General features: G+C 40.6%; 2 protein-coding genes and 1 long non-coding RNA gene across 3 annotated transcripts; 1 reads left to right on the top strand and 2 right to left on the bottom strand.

Annotated features, from left to right (window-relative positions):
* LOC123604966 lies at window positions 1–1,132 on the top strand. The gene is made up of 2 exons (XR_006715536.1): window positions 1–55; window positions 949–1,132. It is a non-coding gene; the product is annotated as an uncharacterized LOC123604966 (long non-coding RNA).
* A 2,876-nt stretch (window positions 1,133–4,008) lies between these two features.
* On the bottom strand, window positions 4,009–7,247 carry LOC123604961 (protocadherin beta-3). The gene has a single exon (XM_045491131.1). It carries the CDS (start codon window positions 6,460–6,462, stop codon window positions 4,105–4,107), a length of 2,358 nt encoding a protein of 785 aa, XP_045347087.1. The 5' UTR covers window positions 6,463–7,247; the 3' UTR covers window positions 4,009–4,104.
* Window positions 7,248–10,376: 3,129 nt separating this feature from the next.
* Window positions 10,377–13,558, bottom strand: LOC123604956 (protocadherin beta-2). Its single transcript, XM_045491118.1, has one exon. The coding sequence runs from the start codon at window positions 12,809–12,811 to the stop codon at window positions 10,418–10,420; it is 2,394 nt and encodes a 797-aa protein (XP_045347074.1). The 5' UTR covers window positions 12,812–13,558; the 3' UTR covers window positions 10,377–10,417.
* Between the last annotated feature and the right edge of the window lie 2,963 nt (window positions 13,559–16,521).

Below are 16,521 nucleotides of genomic sequence, written 5' to 3'. Positions count from 1 at the left end.
ATATTGGGTGAATCTCAGGCTGAGACCGAGAAAGTACCAGAACATCGGGATAAAGGTAAAAAATCTAAAACAGAGTAAAGAAGGGGCTCTTGGCTGGCTCAGTTGGTAGAGCATGTGACTTTGATCTTGGGGTATGAGCTTAAGCCCCATAGTGGGAATAGAGATTACTTAAAAAAAATAAAATAAAGAAGTTTACAGATAAAAAATGGCAACTATACTGAGTTCATACTTTTAATCAACAGTGTTGAATACCAAAGAACAGAAGGAAAATGAGTTTAGATTTAAATATCTATGTTCAACCAAACTATTGGCTAAGAAGAGAACTATTAGACATAAAAGTATAGATTTCTAGCTTTAAAATATACAGCAAGCTACCCTAAGAAGAAGTATAAATAGAGAATAAAAGTAGTGACATGTACAGAAAAACTTGCATTTAAAAAAAAAAAAGTCCTCATTTACAAGGAAGCCATATTTAAGGATTAAGAAAGAGTTCTAAAAAGTATGGTAACTTACTTCATTAGTTTTAATGAGTGATACTTGAATATAGTTTAGTTTTTTAACAAACCTACATAAAAGTTTTAAATTCATTGTCATTTCTTTGCTTTTAAGTGTTAAAAACTAGATTGTGAATGTCAAGGAAATATTTAAGTTATTTATGAATTTGTTTTCAGAGAGGTAAAAGAATGTACACTATCTAGAATTACATTTTGAAAATACATTAATGATTGGCTACTTTAAAGTTTATTCAAAGACTTTCAGATCTTGCAAATTTCACTTAATTTTTATACCACGAGGACTAACCAGAGTTCAAGAGAATACTCGATTAGAGGCTAGTGAATTTAAATACAGATTTCAGGAAGTTAATTTGGTAAACAGAAGGTCTGGGAAGTTGACAGTGCTTTTATAAATTACTTTTATTTCATTTCTTCTTTATTGCTGAAATCAAAGATGTGAGCAAGTGCATCTGGAACCCAACTGGAGATCAGTACATTGTTTTACAATTCTCTGAGTTTCCAGAAATCTCCACACAAGTGAAGGAAAACAACTAAATAATATATTGGTTCTATGGAAATTGGCATTAATCAATCCCCAGCCCTTTCTGAATGTAGCTAGTTCTTTTGAAATTCAGTGTACAGATAAGTACCAAGTAAATGAGCTCTTGAAAAATTCATTGATTTCTCAAATATTTTTTAAAAATTACTCATTTAGCAAAAGTTATTCAAGCATCTACTATGTGTGAGGCATAATGCCATGTGTTGGAGATACAAGTCTGAATAAAACAGAAACAGATTCTACTGTCAAGTTCCTTAAAGTCTAGTAAGGTTATTTAGTATATTTGGGCAGAGGAGCCATTTTAATTTCTCTTACTTTTTGAAAATTAGAATATTAGAGATCAATTTGGAAATAATTCACAGTAATGAACTTACTAGTCCTCACAGAAGACTACTAAAAATTATCATTAACATAGAAGGTCATCGCTTTTACCTTGTACCAGACTTTCAGTATGGGAATTTCAAAAAGTGGCCACAATACATAGTACTATACATATGGTACCTTCTCTGTCCCGTACTTAATATCCGGATAAAGAAGTTTTTGAAAATTGTCTTTAAATAAAAGGGAAAAACTTTCCAACAGCATAGAAATAAAAATCAACTTTGAAACAAGAGTAAGGTGTAATTGTTTCTAATCTTCAAATTTAGTCTAGAAGATCTTTTCTGGCTTTACTAAATTCTGTTCACTCAACAATAGGTGAATTCAATGGATCTACCAAGTTACTAACAGCATCTGTTCTTCTGTCTTCTGGGTCTAAATGAGTGCTCAGCATATAGCTCCTCCAACTTTAGTCCCAGATCATATACCATATTGGCCAAAAAAAGAACTGCTTTCTATACTTTCCACAATGGAATAGTAGCTCTGATACTACCTAGGACTAAGTCAGCCAAACAGAGAAGACTTGGTCACAATTCTTTGATCTTTTCCTCTCTTAATGAAAATTCAGCCAATTTATGAAAAGAAGAAAAAAAAAAAGACCTAAACAGAAGAGCCAGATTAGAATATCTCTATAAAGTGCTTCATCAATGAAAGGAAATACTCTTTCCCCTGATTATTAAGGATTCATGCATTTGATCTCAGTTATGTAAAATGACACCATTTATAGCTGCACTTTAAAATATGACTGAAGGCATGTCAATCTTAAATTCTTCTTCTCTCTTGGGGATTTTCAAATTTGTTGAGAAACTTCAGTTTTCTCTCTTCTAGTCATAAGCATTCAATTCTTGGAAAGTTCTGTCCTTCTGGATGAGAAAATGCCTTCAAGAAGAAAACCAATTTTTTCCTAATCAACTTATTTAACTGGGGACTAAATATTTTATCACTTAAAAATAAGTTTTTCTCTTTCACTCAAAATAGCCATAAAATGTGACTTTGGTCGCTTCCAGATTTTATTCATAGTTATAGCTAATTTAGACTTTCACAATGATACTGCTCTTTTAGAAAATTTTCAATGTTTATTCACTTCTGAGAGAGAGAGAAAGAGAAAATGAATGAGTGGGGGAGGGGCAGAGAGAGAGGGAGACACAGAATCTGAAGCAGGTTGGAGGTTCTGACCTATCAGCACAGGCCCTGATGCAAGGCTCAAACTCACAAACTGTGAGATGCATGACCTGAGTCCAATCAGTCATTCAACCAACTGGAGCCACCCAGGAGCCCCTTGCTCTGTCTTCTTTAGAACTACCTATTCTTGTATATCTTTTCATTACATTGTAGGTGGTAGAATGCTAGTGTGGATGGACAGTCCTCAGAAGGACCATCTATAATCCTGGGTCATGTCAGGTTGAAATCAGGAGAAGAGAACCAAGACAAAAAACAAAAATTACATATATATGTATGTATATATATATATAAAATAAAATTATATAATTTTATAAGATATAATAAAATTATATAATATACATATATGTATATATTATAATTTTTGTTATAGATTTCCCTCATATATCACCATCTAAATGCCAAGTAGATATTAATTTTAAAAGTAGGATTGGATGGGACACTACTTTTACATAAAGCATTTAGAGATCATACATGTACGTGCTTTCTTGAAATTATTAAAAAACGACTCTTAGGTTGATAACTTCTCTCAGAATTTACACACTAAATTGTCATAGCATCAGATGCCCCACTAAACAACATTTTCATGCAAAATGTAAAAGCACAATCTGTTTTTCAAAATGCTGTAGGTTTATATTTTTTCTTCAGTCTTCATGAGAATATTCTAGGCAAATCCAAGAGTAATTTGCCTTATAGCCTGTATTTTGTGTGCATTTATGACAACGTAAATGTAAAAATATTGAAATATTAATTGCAAATGTCAAAACAAAATGAACTAAATGTATTGTCCCTAAAAACATGGTGTACCTTGAAGAAGGTACAGCTTAGAGAAAACACATTTTAATCTATCCACAAACTTCATTAACTACAAAGCTGCTTTAAGTATATTATAAAGAACATTATCTGACTGTATTCAACAGGGTAAATTACAAGATTACTGTTTTGGAACTCTATCTACATTGCTTTGGATACAGAATTTGAGATAGTTCCTTAAACTTGTTTGAAATCACCATTAAAAGATAATGAATCTATTTTTGCTCACCTATTAGAAAAAGAAAAGAGGCATTAAGACTGCATTACTCGGGGCGCCTGGGTGGCTCAGTCGATTAAGCGTCCGACTTCGGCTCAGGTCATGATCTCACCGTCCGTGAGTTCGAGCCCCACGTCGGGCTCTGTGCTGACAGCTCAGAGCCTGGAGCCTGCTTCTGATTCTGTGTCTCCCTCTCTCTCTGACCCTCCCCCATTCATGCCGTGTCTCTCTCTGTCTCAAAAATAAATAAACATTTAAAAAAATAAAAAAAAAAGACTGCATTACTAAGACAGGAAGCAGATAAAAGAGAATACACGAGGATTAACAAAAACCACAAAGTAAAATCAATATTTAAAGACAATATTACATCAACTAAAGATTCTTCATTATAAAAGAAAACAATCATAGCCAAACAATTACTTTTTGACCTAAACTATCATTAAAATTGGAGCTTTGCTTTAGTCTCACTCAGTGTCTTGAACCAGACCATTGGTAATAATCGGTTTGAGGAACTTGAACTCACTGGTCCCAGATCCTCCCGTCAGACACACCTCGTACTGGTAGCTCTGGGACAGCGTCCCGGTGCCGCTGACGTCCACCAGGTGGCCCGGAAAGTGGCCCTCAGGCCCCGAGCAGCGACCCGCAGACGCCGCCCGGCTCCGCCTGCACAGCCGCACCGCCACGAACACCAGCACCGAGAACAGGAAGAGCGACGACACGGACGCCAAGGCGACGACCAAGTAGACGGTGAGCGGGTCAGCCCGCGCCTCGGCCGCCGCCACCTCCGGGAGCGGCAGGTAGGGCTGCGAGAAGCCGTCCACCAGCAGCACGTGCAGCGTGACGCTGGCCGAGCGCGGCGGCTCGCCATTGTCCCTGACCAGCACCACCAGCCTGTGCTTGACGGCGTCGCGCTCGCTCAGCAGCCGGGCCGTGCGCACCTCGCCGTTGTGCGCCCACACGCCGAACAGCCCGGGCTCCGTGGCCTTGAGCAGCTGGTACGACAGCCAGGCGTTCTGGCCCGAGTCGCCGTCCACCGCCACCACCTTGGTCACCAGGTAGCCCGCCTCGGCCGCCCTGGGCACCAGCTCGGTGCAGGGCGCAGAGCCGTTCTGCGGCGGGTACAGCACGAAGGGCGCGTTGTCGTTGTCGTCCAGCACCAGCACGCGCACCCGCGCCTGGCTGCTGAGCGCGGGCGAGCCGCGGTCGGCCGCGCGCACGCCGAACTCGAACGCCTGCAGCGCCTCGTAATCCAGGGACCTGAGCGCGAACAGCTGCCCGTTGTCCGCGTTGACGGACACCAGGGAGGCCAGGAGCAGCTGCGGGTCCGCGGGCGGCAGCAGCGAGTAGGTGACCTGGGCGTTGGCGCCCGAGTCCCTGTCCGTGGCGCTCACGCTGCCGATGTGCAGGGCGGGGCTGTTGTTCTCGCGGACGCGCAGGGTGTAGGTGGTTTGGCTGAAGGCGGGGGCGTTGTCGTTGACGTCGGAGACCGTCACGGTGATGTTGTGCTGCGTTTTCAGCCTGGGGGTCCCCAAGTCGGTGACGGTGATGGTGATGTTGTACTCGGATTTGGTCTCTCGGTCCAGAGGTGTGTTTGTCAGTAGGGTGTAAAAATTCTCAACAGAGGGTTTAAGGATGAAGGGAAGACTGTCCTCGATGGAACACATAATTCTTCCATTTTCTCCAGAGTCTAGATCAGAAACACTGAAAACAGCCACCACAGTCTCTGGAGAGTTCTCAGGGATAGGGCTGGTAATTGAGGACAATGTCAGTTCTGGTGGGTTGTCGTTCACATCAACCACCTGAACTATCACTGTTGTTTTTCCTGAAAGGCCTCCGCCATCTTTGGCTTCTATGTCCAGTTCATAAGTATTCATCTCCTCAAAATTCAAATATTTGACTAGCTGGATATCACCAGTAATTGGATTTAGCTGAAAAGTTTTACGAATTTCTTCAGAAGCATGAAAAAATGCATATGATACTGTCCCAAAATTTCCTGTATCTAAATCAGTAGCTGAGACAGTGACAACAACAGAGTTAAGGGGGCTGTTCTCTAGAATCTGAACCTCGTAGAGTGTCTGTGTAAATTCTGGGGCATTGTCGTTTATGTCTAAGACCAGGATGTGGATCTTGGCGATCCCAGACCGGTGTGGAGAGCCGCCATCCAGCGCGGTAAGAGTCAAAATGAACTCTGGCTGCTCCTCACGGTCCAGAGATTTGTCCAGCACTAGTTGTGGGTACTTTCTTCCATCCCTACGACTGCGTGTGAGAACGTGGAAATGGGAATTAGGAGAGATCGTATAGTTTTGGAGACTGTTTCTTCCCACATCCAAGTCCTCAGCATTTCCCAAAGGAATCATGGTTCCTGGTGGCGTGTTTTCCAAGAGTTTCAGCTGCATTTCATTTTCAAAGAATACCGGAGAATGGTCATTTACATCTATGACGTGAAGCTCATTTGTAATAAACTGCAAAGGGTTTTGCAGTAATATCTGAAAATGTAGTATACATGGCTCCGTGGGGCCGCATAGCTCTTCCCGGTCCAATTTCTCACGCAGGTGCAAATCGCCAGTTTGATGGTTAAGCCGAAAATGCTGTTTGTTTCCTTTAGACACAACTTGTGCACCTCTCACAGCCAGTTCCCCTTCCCCAAGCCCTAGATCATTTGCTATGTTGGCTATTAAAAAGCCCCTCTCTGTTTCCTCAACCACAGAGTAGCGTCTTGACTCAGACCCAGCCAGAGACCCACCCAGAAAAACAAACAGAAACAGGACTTGCCTTTGTCTAAGAAAGCGCTCCCCTCTGGCCTCCATTGTGCTTTCGGCCATGTTCTTCCTGGAAATATTGCCAAGCTAAGCCTCTGGCAGTGCTAGGAAACGCAATCTTTTGCCTTCCAATCTTTGAAGAAGGCCTAGCGAATAATTCTTTCCAGGGCTCAGTTTTGGTTGCTTAAAAATCTGCCCAGGCTCACAACCCCTAGTTTACGGCACTGATCTGTGCCTTACGCAGTGCGCACAGTTCCTGTGGTTTAATTCGCCTTCTTAGACAACAGTGCCACCATGCGTTCGCTGGCAGTTTAAAAATCTCCGGAGAAGGTGTTTTGTTCGGGCGAGAGGGGGGTGGGTGTTGTTTCGATATTTTAATCGCTTATTCCCCTTATCAAACCCATATGACGCTGTTGGAGGAGGTTCCTGTGTTATATCAGTGAAACTAACACAACCGAGGTAAATGAAATGTGCTGTTATCTAAAAAAAAATCCCACTGTCTCTGGTGGAGTCCTCATTTACATGATTTTGATTATTTATATGATTTCGCTGCTAGGGCTACTCCGCCTGCCCTTCTGTAATTATTACACGTAAACCTTAAAAGATTGTTTTTTAAATTATGACATGCTTCATATCCTATTTGCGTTTTTCTCTTATTTTCCAGAGTTTGTATAATGCGCATCAGTTGCATTTATACTCAGAAAAAAATACTATGAAAAGATTATCTCATGCAAGGTGACAAAAAATGATAATAGATCATGTCAGGGGATATTATCCAGAGACCACAAATGCCTAATTTCTATCAAATTTTCACAATCACTCAAGGAACACAGATTTCTCCTTTTTATAATTACTGGTTTCATCTATATTAACTATTAACTGTACAACTGTATTTCTTTTTTTTTTAATTTTTTTCAACGTTTATTTATTTTTGGGACAGAGAGAGACAGAGTATGAATGGGGGAGGGGCAGAGAGAGAGAGGGAGACACAGAATCGGAAACAGGCTCCAGGCTCTGAGCCATCAGCCCAGAGCCTGACGCGGGGCTCGAACTCACGGACCGCGAGATCGTGACCTGGCTGAAGTCGGACGCTTAACCGACTGCGCCACTCAGGCGCCCCTGTACAACTGTATTTCATCTGTGGAAATAGCTATTTGTTGAGTTTGTAGAAGTTAAGCATCTAGTGGTAACAGGACAGACTGTGTCTATATATCTTATATGGTTTTCAATCTAAGGGGGTAAACAGACTTTAAATATATGTTCAAACAAACAAATATAACAGTTTGTGCTATATAGGAAAGGTACTGAGTGCATGAAAGTATGCAATAGGGGACCTGACCTAATGAGTTGGGGGGTGAAAAAGTTTTGTCAAAGTTGTGCCATTTAGTCTGGAACATGAAGAATGTTTTCTAGGCTTGGGATGCCTGGGTGGCTCAGTGGGTTAAGCATCTGACTCGATTTCTGCTCGGGTCATGATCTCATCATGGTTAGTGGGACTGAATTGGGCTCTGTACCTACAGTGGAGGGCCTGCTTGGAATTCTCTCTCTCTCTCTGCCCTTCTCCCACTCATGCTTTCTCTCCCTCTTTCTCAATAAATAAATAAATAAATAAACATTCAAAAAAAGATGTTTGCCAGGCTAAAACTGTAAAATGGGAAGAACCCATAAATGAAAAGCTGATATGTAAAGGCCATGCAATAGTATAGCTATTCTAGATAATAAAAGGACAGTGCACCTAAAACTTAGTGTCTCAAGAGTAAGTGGGAAGAGAAGGATGGAGAAATAAACTGAGGGCAAATAATGGGTGACTGGATTTTATTCTAAGAATAAAATGAAGATATTGCAAGGTTTTAAGCAGAGAAATGAAACAATGCAAATATCACGTGTTCAATCTAGCATCTTCACAATAATTAGGAATGCTACATGAAGGATCCTCTATTAGGTTTACTCTTAATATTAGTAATGCTAAAAATAACAGCGATTGCACTTCTATATCTTTGTATTACCTTAGTCATGATTTCAAGTTATAGAAATAGCTGTTATCCTTTTGACAGGACAGAAATTATGTGACTTGTCCAAGATTCTACAGGTAACAAGTTGGGTGATCAGAGAATTTTGAAAGTAAGATAGTGCTCTACATTGCTAATCTCAATAGGACACCTTTAAAATTCCTATTATAATTTTAATAGTATAGCTCATTCAAATAAACATAATATACAATAATTTAAAGACACATTGAAGAACATTAAGAATTAAAAATGTGTTTTAATGTATGGATCAGAAATTGAACTACAACAAATAAATAAAGTTGGATGAATTAGGGAATTATACACTGAAATTTAAATTATAAAATAAAAAAAAAGCAGTTTCCCCATATGTATTCCTTAAGTTAGAAGGCAGGAGAGGAGACTCCAATTAAGCAGAAAGGGAAAAGCAAAAATATGTTGAAGGAGAGAGACAGGGGACTGAAACTGCATATTGTTTGAACAACAGTGATCATCGGTTCAATTAGTAAACAAAAATTATATATGTAATTCCTTAAACATCAGAGAGCATTTAATGCCAGAAAAATTTTGTCCTATGAGTATCTTAGTGTCTTTAAATATCAAAATATCACAGGTGAAGAAAAGACACTTTTTCCTTTCAATCATTTAAAAATTTTGTTAAGAACCTATAATCTTCCAGTTACTACACTAGTCATGTAATAAAAGGGCAGCTAGTGAGACACATATTCAAGCACATAAAAAGAAAAAAGCTTTGGGGCACCTGGGTGGCTCAGTTGGTTAAGCTTCCAACTCTTGATTTCATCTCAGGTTGTCATCTCATGGTTAGTGGGTTCAAGCCCCAGAACCGGCTTTTATCTGATAGCCTGCTTGGAATTCTCTCTCCTCTCTTTCTGCCCCTCCCCCCATCACACATGCATTCTCTCTCTCTCTCTCTCAAAATAAATAAACTTAAAAAAAGAAAAGACCTTTGAAAACCCTAGGAAACTGAACAGGGAAAAATAGTGGTGCAAAAAAAAAAAAAAAAAAAAAAAAAAAAGAAGAAGAACACAAAATAATGGCCAGACCAAGATAAATCTTTTCCTCACAGGCTTATTCCCAAAGGAATTATAAACAATCCAAAATTTTTGAAACATGCAATGCCAAACTACATTTGAAGTTTCTAAAATTTGGTGAAGGACAAAGACATGTTTATTTCCTCATATCTTTTGGATTTTAAGGACTTGCTCAAAGTTAATAGATGTTTGTAATTGCTAAAACTAATATTTTAAAGGGGGAATTGATGTGAAAAGTTTAAAGAAAAAAATTTTAATAGAAAGCATTAAGAATTACATGGCTTTGAAAACGACTGGACATATGCTACTTATTTAACTACATTTGAGAATATTAGTGGTTGATTTATTGAGCATTTTAATATGAATGGTTTGTAGAATCCAACAGTCAAGGTTGTCACAATCTCAAAGGAATCATAACTTCCATTTAAGGATACTTTAAGGAAATACATATTTAGAAAAATGTGAGACATTGCTTTAGTGTTCATGAACATACATATGTTAAAAGTTTTAGCCAATGTGAGTGAAGAGAATTAAAGTTATACTAGTTTAAGAGAATATGCAAAACACAAATATTCTGGAAAAAGAATAAGCTTATGTAGTGATTGCAAACATTTAAAAAATATTTTAAATTTTAAGTTCTGCAAAGTAACCTAGGAACTGTGGAAGGTGAATTTGGAAAAAGATGCTCTAACTTAAAAATTAAAGACTTCAGAAAATACAAAGTTTACTTTCACACTTTAAGTTGAATTAAGTTACAGTGAGACTAATCAACAAAAAGAAAAAGAAATCTGCATTCCTTACACCACAAACGAAGGCATTTAGAAACACCAGTAACATGCACTGAATTGGAATAGGATAGCTACATACCAAATAAAAAGAACCCAAGTGGGCAAGGCAGTACAAAAAGACTTTACACAAATTAACGGAGACTAGGCTCAGTAGACCCTTATTAATTAATACTTAACTGAATTTAAAGCTATTCCTGAAACTGGGGTTTGCTTCATGAACCCTCTCCTCACCGAGACCAAGGAAATTGGGGAGAATCGGCTTGAGGAACTTAAATTCGTTGGTCCCAGATCCTTCCGTCAGACACACCTCGTACTGGTAGCTCTGGGACAGCGTCCCGGTGCCGCTGACGTCCACCAGGTGGCCCGGAAAGTGGCCCTCGGGCCCCGAGCAGCGACCCGCAGACGCCGCCCGGCTCCGCCTGCACAGCCGCACCGCCACGAACACCAGCACCGAGAACAGGAAGAGCGACGACACGGACGCCAAGGCGACGACCAAGTAGACGGTGAGCGGGTCTGCCCGCGCCTCGGCCGCCGCCACCTCCGGGAGCGGCAGGTAGGGCTGCGAGAAGCCGTCCACCAGCAGCACGTGCAGCGTGACGCTGGCCGAGCGCGGCGGCTCGCCATTGTCCCTGACCAGCACCACCAGCCTGTGCTTGACGGCGTCGCGCTCGCTCAGCAGCCGGGCCGTGCGCACCTCGCCGTTGTGCGCCCACACGCCGAACAGCCCGGGCTCCGTGGCCTTGAGCAGCTGGTACGACAGCCAGGCGTTCTGGCCCGAGTCGCCGTCCACCGCCACCACCTTGGTCACCAGGTAGCCCGCCTCGGCCGCCCTGGGCACCAGCTCGGTGCAGGGCGCAGAGCCGTTCTGCGGCGGGTACAGCACGAAGGGCGCGTTGTCGTTGTCGTCCAGCACCAGCACGCGCACCCGCGCCTGGCTGCTGAGCGCGGGCGAGCCGCGGTCGGCCGCGCGCACGCCGAACTCGAACGCCTGCAGCGCCTCGTAATCCAGGGACCTGAGCGCGAACAGCTGCCCGTTGTCCGCGTTGACGGACACCAGGGAGGCCAGGGGCAGCTGCGGGTCCGCGGGCGGCAGCAGCGAGTAGGTGACCTGGGCGTTGGCGCCCGAGTCCCTGTCCGTGGCGCTCACGCTGCCGATGTGCAGGGCGGGGCTGTTGTTCTCGCGGACGCGCAGGGTGTAGGTGGTTTGGCTGAAGGCGGGGGCGTTGTCGTTGACGTCGGAGACCGTCACGGTGATGTTGTGCTGCGTTTTCAGCCTGGGGGTCCCCAAGTCGGTGACGGTGATGGTGATGTTGTACTCGGATTTGGTCTCTCGGTCCAGAGGTGTGTTTGTCAGTAGGGTGTAAAAATTCTCAACAGAAGGTTTAAGGAAGAAAGGAAGATCGTCTTCAATGGAGCAAACCATTCTTCCATTGTCTCCCGAGTCAGGATCTGAAACACTGAGTACAGCAATTATGGTCTCCTGCAAGTTTTCTGGGATGTGATCGATAAGTGTTGACATAGTCAGTTCCGGAGGGTTGTCATTCAAATCCATCACTTGGACAAACACCATGCAACTTCCAGATAGGCCTCCACCATCTGTCGCCTGAATATTTAATGTATAACTCTGAATGGATTCGAAATCCAGTTTCTGTGTTAAAATGAGTTCTCCTGACTTTGCATTTATTTGAAAAGTTTTGCGAATATCTTCAGAGGCTTGGGAAAATACATAAGATATTTCTCCATAGGTTCCAATGTCCAAATCTCTAGCAGAGACTACGGCAACCTGGAATCCAATGGGACTGTTTTCCAGAACTTTCACCTCATAGAGCAGCTTTGCAAACTCGGGCGCGTTATCATTGATGTCTAAAACTTCAATGCGGACCAGGGCAGTGCCAGACCTGGGTGGAGTCCCGCCGTCCAGCGCAGTGAGAGTTAACCTGATCTCAGCCTGTTCCTCTCGATCCAGCGCTTTGTCCAGCACCAGCTGTGGTAATATGCCGTCGGAACTGTCTTGTAATTTAAGATGGAAGTGGGAATTTGGACTGACCGTGTAACTTTGGAGACTGTTGCTTCCCACATCTAAGTCCTGGGCACGTTCTATTAGGAAAGTAGTTCCGGGAGTGATACTTTCTGAAATTTTCAAAAGTATTTCTTTGTCTAGGAAAACCGGGGAATGATCATTTATATCTCTAATCCATAGCTCGGCCTGAAAAAACTGCAAGGGATTTTCCAATAGTACCTGGAAAGGTAGCACACAGGGCTCGGCAAGGCCGCACAGCTCCTCCCGGTCCAGTTTCTCGTTTAACAACAAATTCCCTGTCTGCCTATCAAACTGCAAACGCGTTTTTTTCCCTTTGGAAACGACCCGAGCCCCCCGCGCAGCTAGGTCATTTACCTCCAGCCCCAGGTCTTTTAACAAATTGGCCACAAAGGAGCCACTCTCCATTTCCTCAGCCACTGAGTACTGCTTAGGCTTGGAAGCAACCTGAGCTATGCCCAGCAAAACAAAGAATATCAAGACTTGCCTTTGTTTTAGAAAGCGTTCTTTTCCCTCTCCGGCCTCCATCGCCTTCCGGTCTCCCAGCAAACTTGACCCAGCTTCGCCTCGAGTTGTCGCTCTTATCTCCCAGTATCTCGTAGATGGTGGGAGAAATGGAGACGCCTAGGGCCCTGATTTCCCGGAGCAACCACCTTAGAATGCCTCCCCTTCCTGCTTGTTTCTTCAGCGGAGCATTTGGCTCAAGGAGCGCCGGCTGGTAGCTCTCTTCGTTCTACTTATAATGCTGCAGCGCCACCCAGCGTCCTTCCCGAGTGTTTAGTTTATCCAAAACAGGAAGAAAATCCTAATCCTTTCTTTCAAGACAGATGGCCATCTAAAGGGAGTATTTTCAAGTAATATCTCAAAGTCTTATCTGCGTCTCCAAAGGCTTTTTCATTGCATCCATAACAACCACGGCAAGCATTGACAAATTTCCGTTCCAGTTTTCTCACAGATCGAAGGGGCTCTTTTTAAATGAGAAAAAAAAAAATCGACTTCGGAAACTGGAAGGGAATAACTTCAGTCCCAGGAGGAAACAAGGCTTTGAGTAGGCAGTTCCCAGTTTTATTTAGAAGTTGGGTATGTATGCATCTCGGTGGTGTTTAGGTTACCATCCTCACACCCTAAAGAAACCAAAAACTATAGAAACCCAGGACAAGCACAGTATTCAAATGAGAACATTCTCTTAGGACGATGAAATATTCCTCTTACTCCTCTTTCTCTGGGGACCACTTTCAATTCACATTTCCCTGAAATTTGATGCATTTGGGCCACATGAAAATCTCCAAAAGTAGTCGGAAAATGTCTTCATGTTAATGTATTAATATTTTTATTTTCTTTTTTTAATGTTTTTTTTGTTTTTTTGTTTTTGTTTTTTGTTTGTTTGTTTGTTTTGAGAGAGAGAGAGAGCACTCGAGCAGGGGAGGGGCAGAGAGAGGGAGACACGAATCCAAAGCAGGCTTCAGGCTCTGAGCTGTCAGCACAGAGCCCCATGCAGGGCTTGAACCCACAGACTGCAAGATCATGACCTGAGCCAGAGTCGGAGGCTTAACCGACTGACCCACCCAGATGTAGCAGGAGCATTTTTTACATAACCTCAAATCAGCTGTCACATCTAGCAATGCCAGTAATTTCTTATCAAATAGTAGGTAGTGAATTTTTCTCAATTATCTTGTAAAATGTCTTTTTAGAGATAATTTGTTAAATCAGGTGCCAATCAAGATATATATGTTGCAATTTGTTAGGTGTTTAAAGATTGTCTCTTTGTATTTAAAAAATGTTTATAAAAAGAAGTGTTATCAACCCAAAAAAGACATGTAGGAAATGTAAATGCATATTGCTGAGTGAAAGAAACTAGTCTGAAAAGGCACATACTCTATTTCTGCAACTACATGACATTCTGGAAAAGACAAAAGTAAAGATACATTAAGATTAGTGGTTGCCAGAGGGAAGGAGAAGGAGGGGAATTAGGAGGTAAAACACGTGAGATCTGGGAGGCATTGAAACTTTTCTTTATGATACTGTAATGGTGAATACATGACATTAGGCATTTGTCAAAACCCATAAAACTACACAGAGTGAACCCGGATTTAAATTACAGACTTTAGTTAATAATAATGGGTCAATATTGATTCATCAATTATAATAAACCACACTAATGCAAGATATTAATAGAGAACACTGTGAGGGAGAGAAAGTGGGTATATGGGAACCTTTTGTATTATCTGCTCAATGTGCTGTAAAACCTAAAACTTCTCTAGAATATTGAGTCTACTAATTAAATATTTGTATTGAGAAATGTTTCAAATACATAGAAAAGTTAAGAGAATTATACAAACATAATTCTAACCTCCATCCAAATTTAAAACTTATTTTTACCATATTTATTCTGTCTACATATTTTTTATCTTTATATATTTTTATTCTACACACAAATACCCCCTTTTTTGCTTACCCATTTGAAAGTAATTTGAAGACATAATACTTCACCTCTATATATTTCAGCAGGCATCTCCTAAGTATAAAGTCATTATCCTACATAATTATAATCCTATTAGCACATTTAACAAAATTAATAATTCCATAACATTATCTAAAATCCAATCCCTATTGAATCTCATTATTTTTCAATTATCTTTCCTCAATGTCTTTAACTTTAGTAAGAATTCATATGCACTCTTGATTTCCTTTTACAAATGCACTTACTTTCTTGACCACTTGTTATAAAGAATGTCTTAGAAGATTTGTTTTTTAGCAGTTTCATGATTGTATTGGTGTTAAATCTATTTATTGTAAAACAGTCCCCTGTCTTTTATGATACTGAGTTTTTTTTCAGTATCCAGACTCATTGTCTTGTAGGTTGTTCTACATTCTGAATTTGTCTGATTGTTTCCTTGTGGTATCATCTGACCTGTTCCTCTATCCCCTGTATTTCCAGAAAACTGGAATGGATGATTTATTAAATGTAATCATGACATAACTTTTTAAAGTTCTCATTTATTTTCTGTAATTATGTAAAAAAAAAATTGGGCAATCACAGGTTCCTTAACATTTAGAAAATAAATGCCTACTTTATTCTGTTGATATTAGTTTTTCTTTTCATAATTATGTTTATATTAATATTATAACAAAAAATTTAAATTCATTTGATAGCAAGTGTTCTGGCACTTATCCTAATGTTGAAATTGTGGGCCTGTGGTAATACTCAAACAATTTGCTTTTGAATTACTAAGGATACGAACAACTAAGTTTTTCCACAATCCATTAAGATATATATTTTACAAATCTCAAGCAAGCAGGATTTCAAAATAAAGGTGATTCGAGTGGGGGATATGAAGATGCTGTTTTTTTGCTTCCCCCAGAATGAATGTGCAACTAATGGTTGGGAAAGGGACACTTGCATAAGAACCTTGGCATTTTTTGCTTTAGGAGAATTATCATAGTCTATTAGTACAAAGTGTTCCCTTGAAAGAAAGTCTTGACCAGGCATTGCCATGGGTTCTGGCTAGTATTGTGTATATACTGGACTACGTCTCTTTCTCTCTCTCTCCTAGGGATATGTATATATGTGTACATATGTATATATATGTTTTATATGTTTTCATATACTCTATATGATTTTTTCCCAAGAATCTCAGATATCTTCTCTCCCATTATTAAAATATGCTAAAATTTGTATCAGGTTTTGGCAGTCTGATAGATGATTGCATTTTTACTAAGAGCACAATTAAAATTTCATTTTATTTTATTTCATTTTAATTCCAGCATAGTTAACATACGATGTTATATTAGTTTCAGGTGTACAATATAGTGATTCATCAATTCCATACATTACCCAGTGCTCATCAGGACAAATGCATTCCTTAATCCCCATCACCTATTTCACCCATCACCCGTCCACCTCCCCTCTGGAAACCATCAGTTTGTCCTCAATAGTTAAGAGTCTGTTTCTTGGTTTCTCTCTCTCTCTCTCTTTAAAATTAATTGAAGTATAATTGATATATGCTATTATATTAGTTTCAGGTATACAACATAGTGACTCAATATTTATATGCATTACAAAATGCTCACACGATAAGTGTAGTTACCATCTGTCACCATACAAAGTTATTACAGTATTACTGACTATATTCCCTATGCTGTACTTTTACATCCCCATGACTCATTTATATTGTAACTGGAAGTCTGTACTTCTTGATTCCCTTCATCCATTTTGCTCATCCCCTCACCCTGAAATT

This window comes from Leopardus geoffroyi, chromosome A1 (genome assembly GCF_018350155.1).
Source record: "Leopardus geoffroyi isolate Oge1 chromosome A1, O.geoffroyi_Oge1_pat1.0, whole genome shotgun sequence".
In the NCBI taxonomy this organism is placed as follows: Eukaryota; Metazoa; Chordata; class Mammalia; order Carnivora; family Felidae; genus Leopardus; species Leopardus geoffroyi.
The sequence above is the reverse complement of the archived record's forward strand: the minus strand, read 5'-3'. Positions and strand labels throughout refer to the sequence as shown.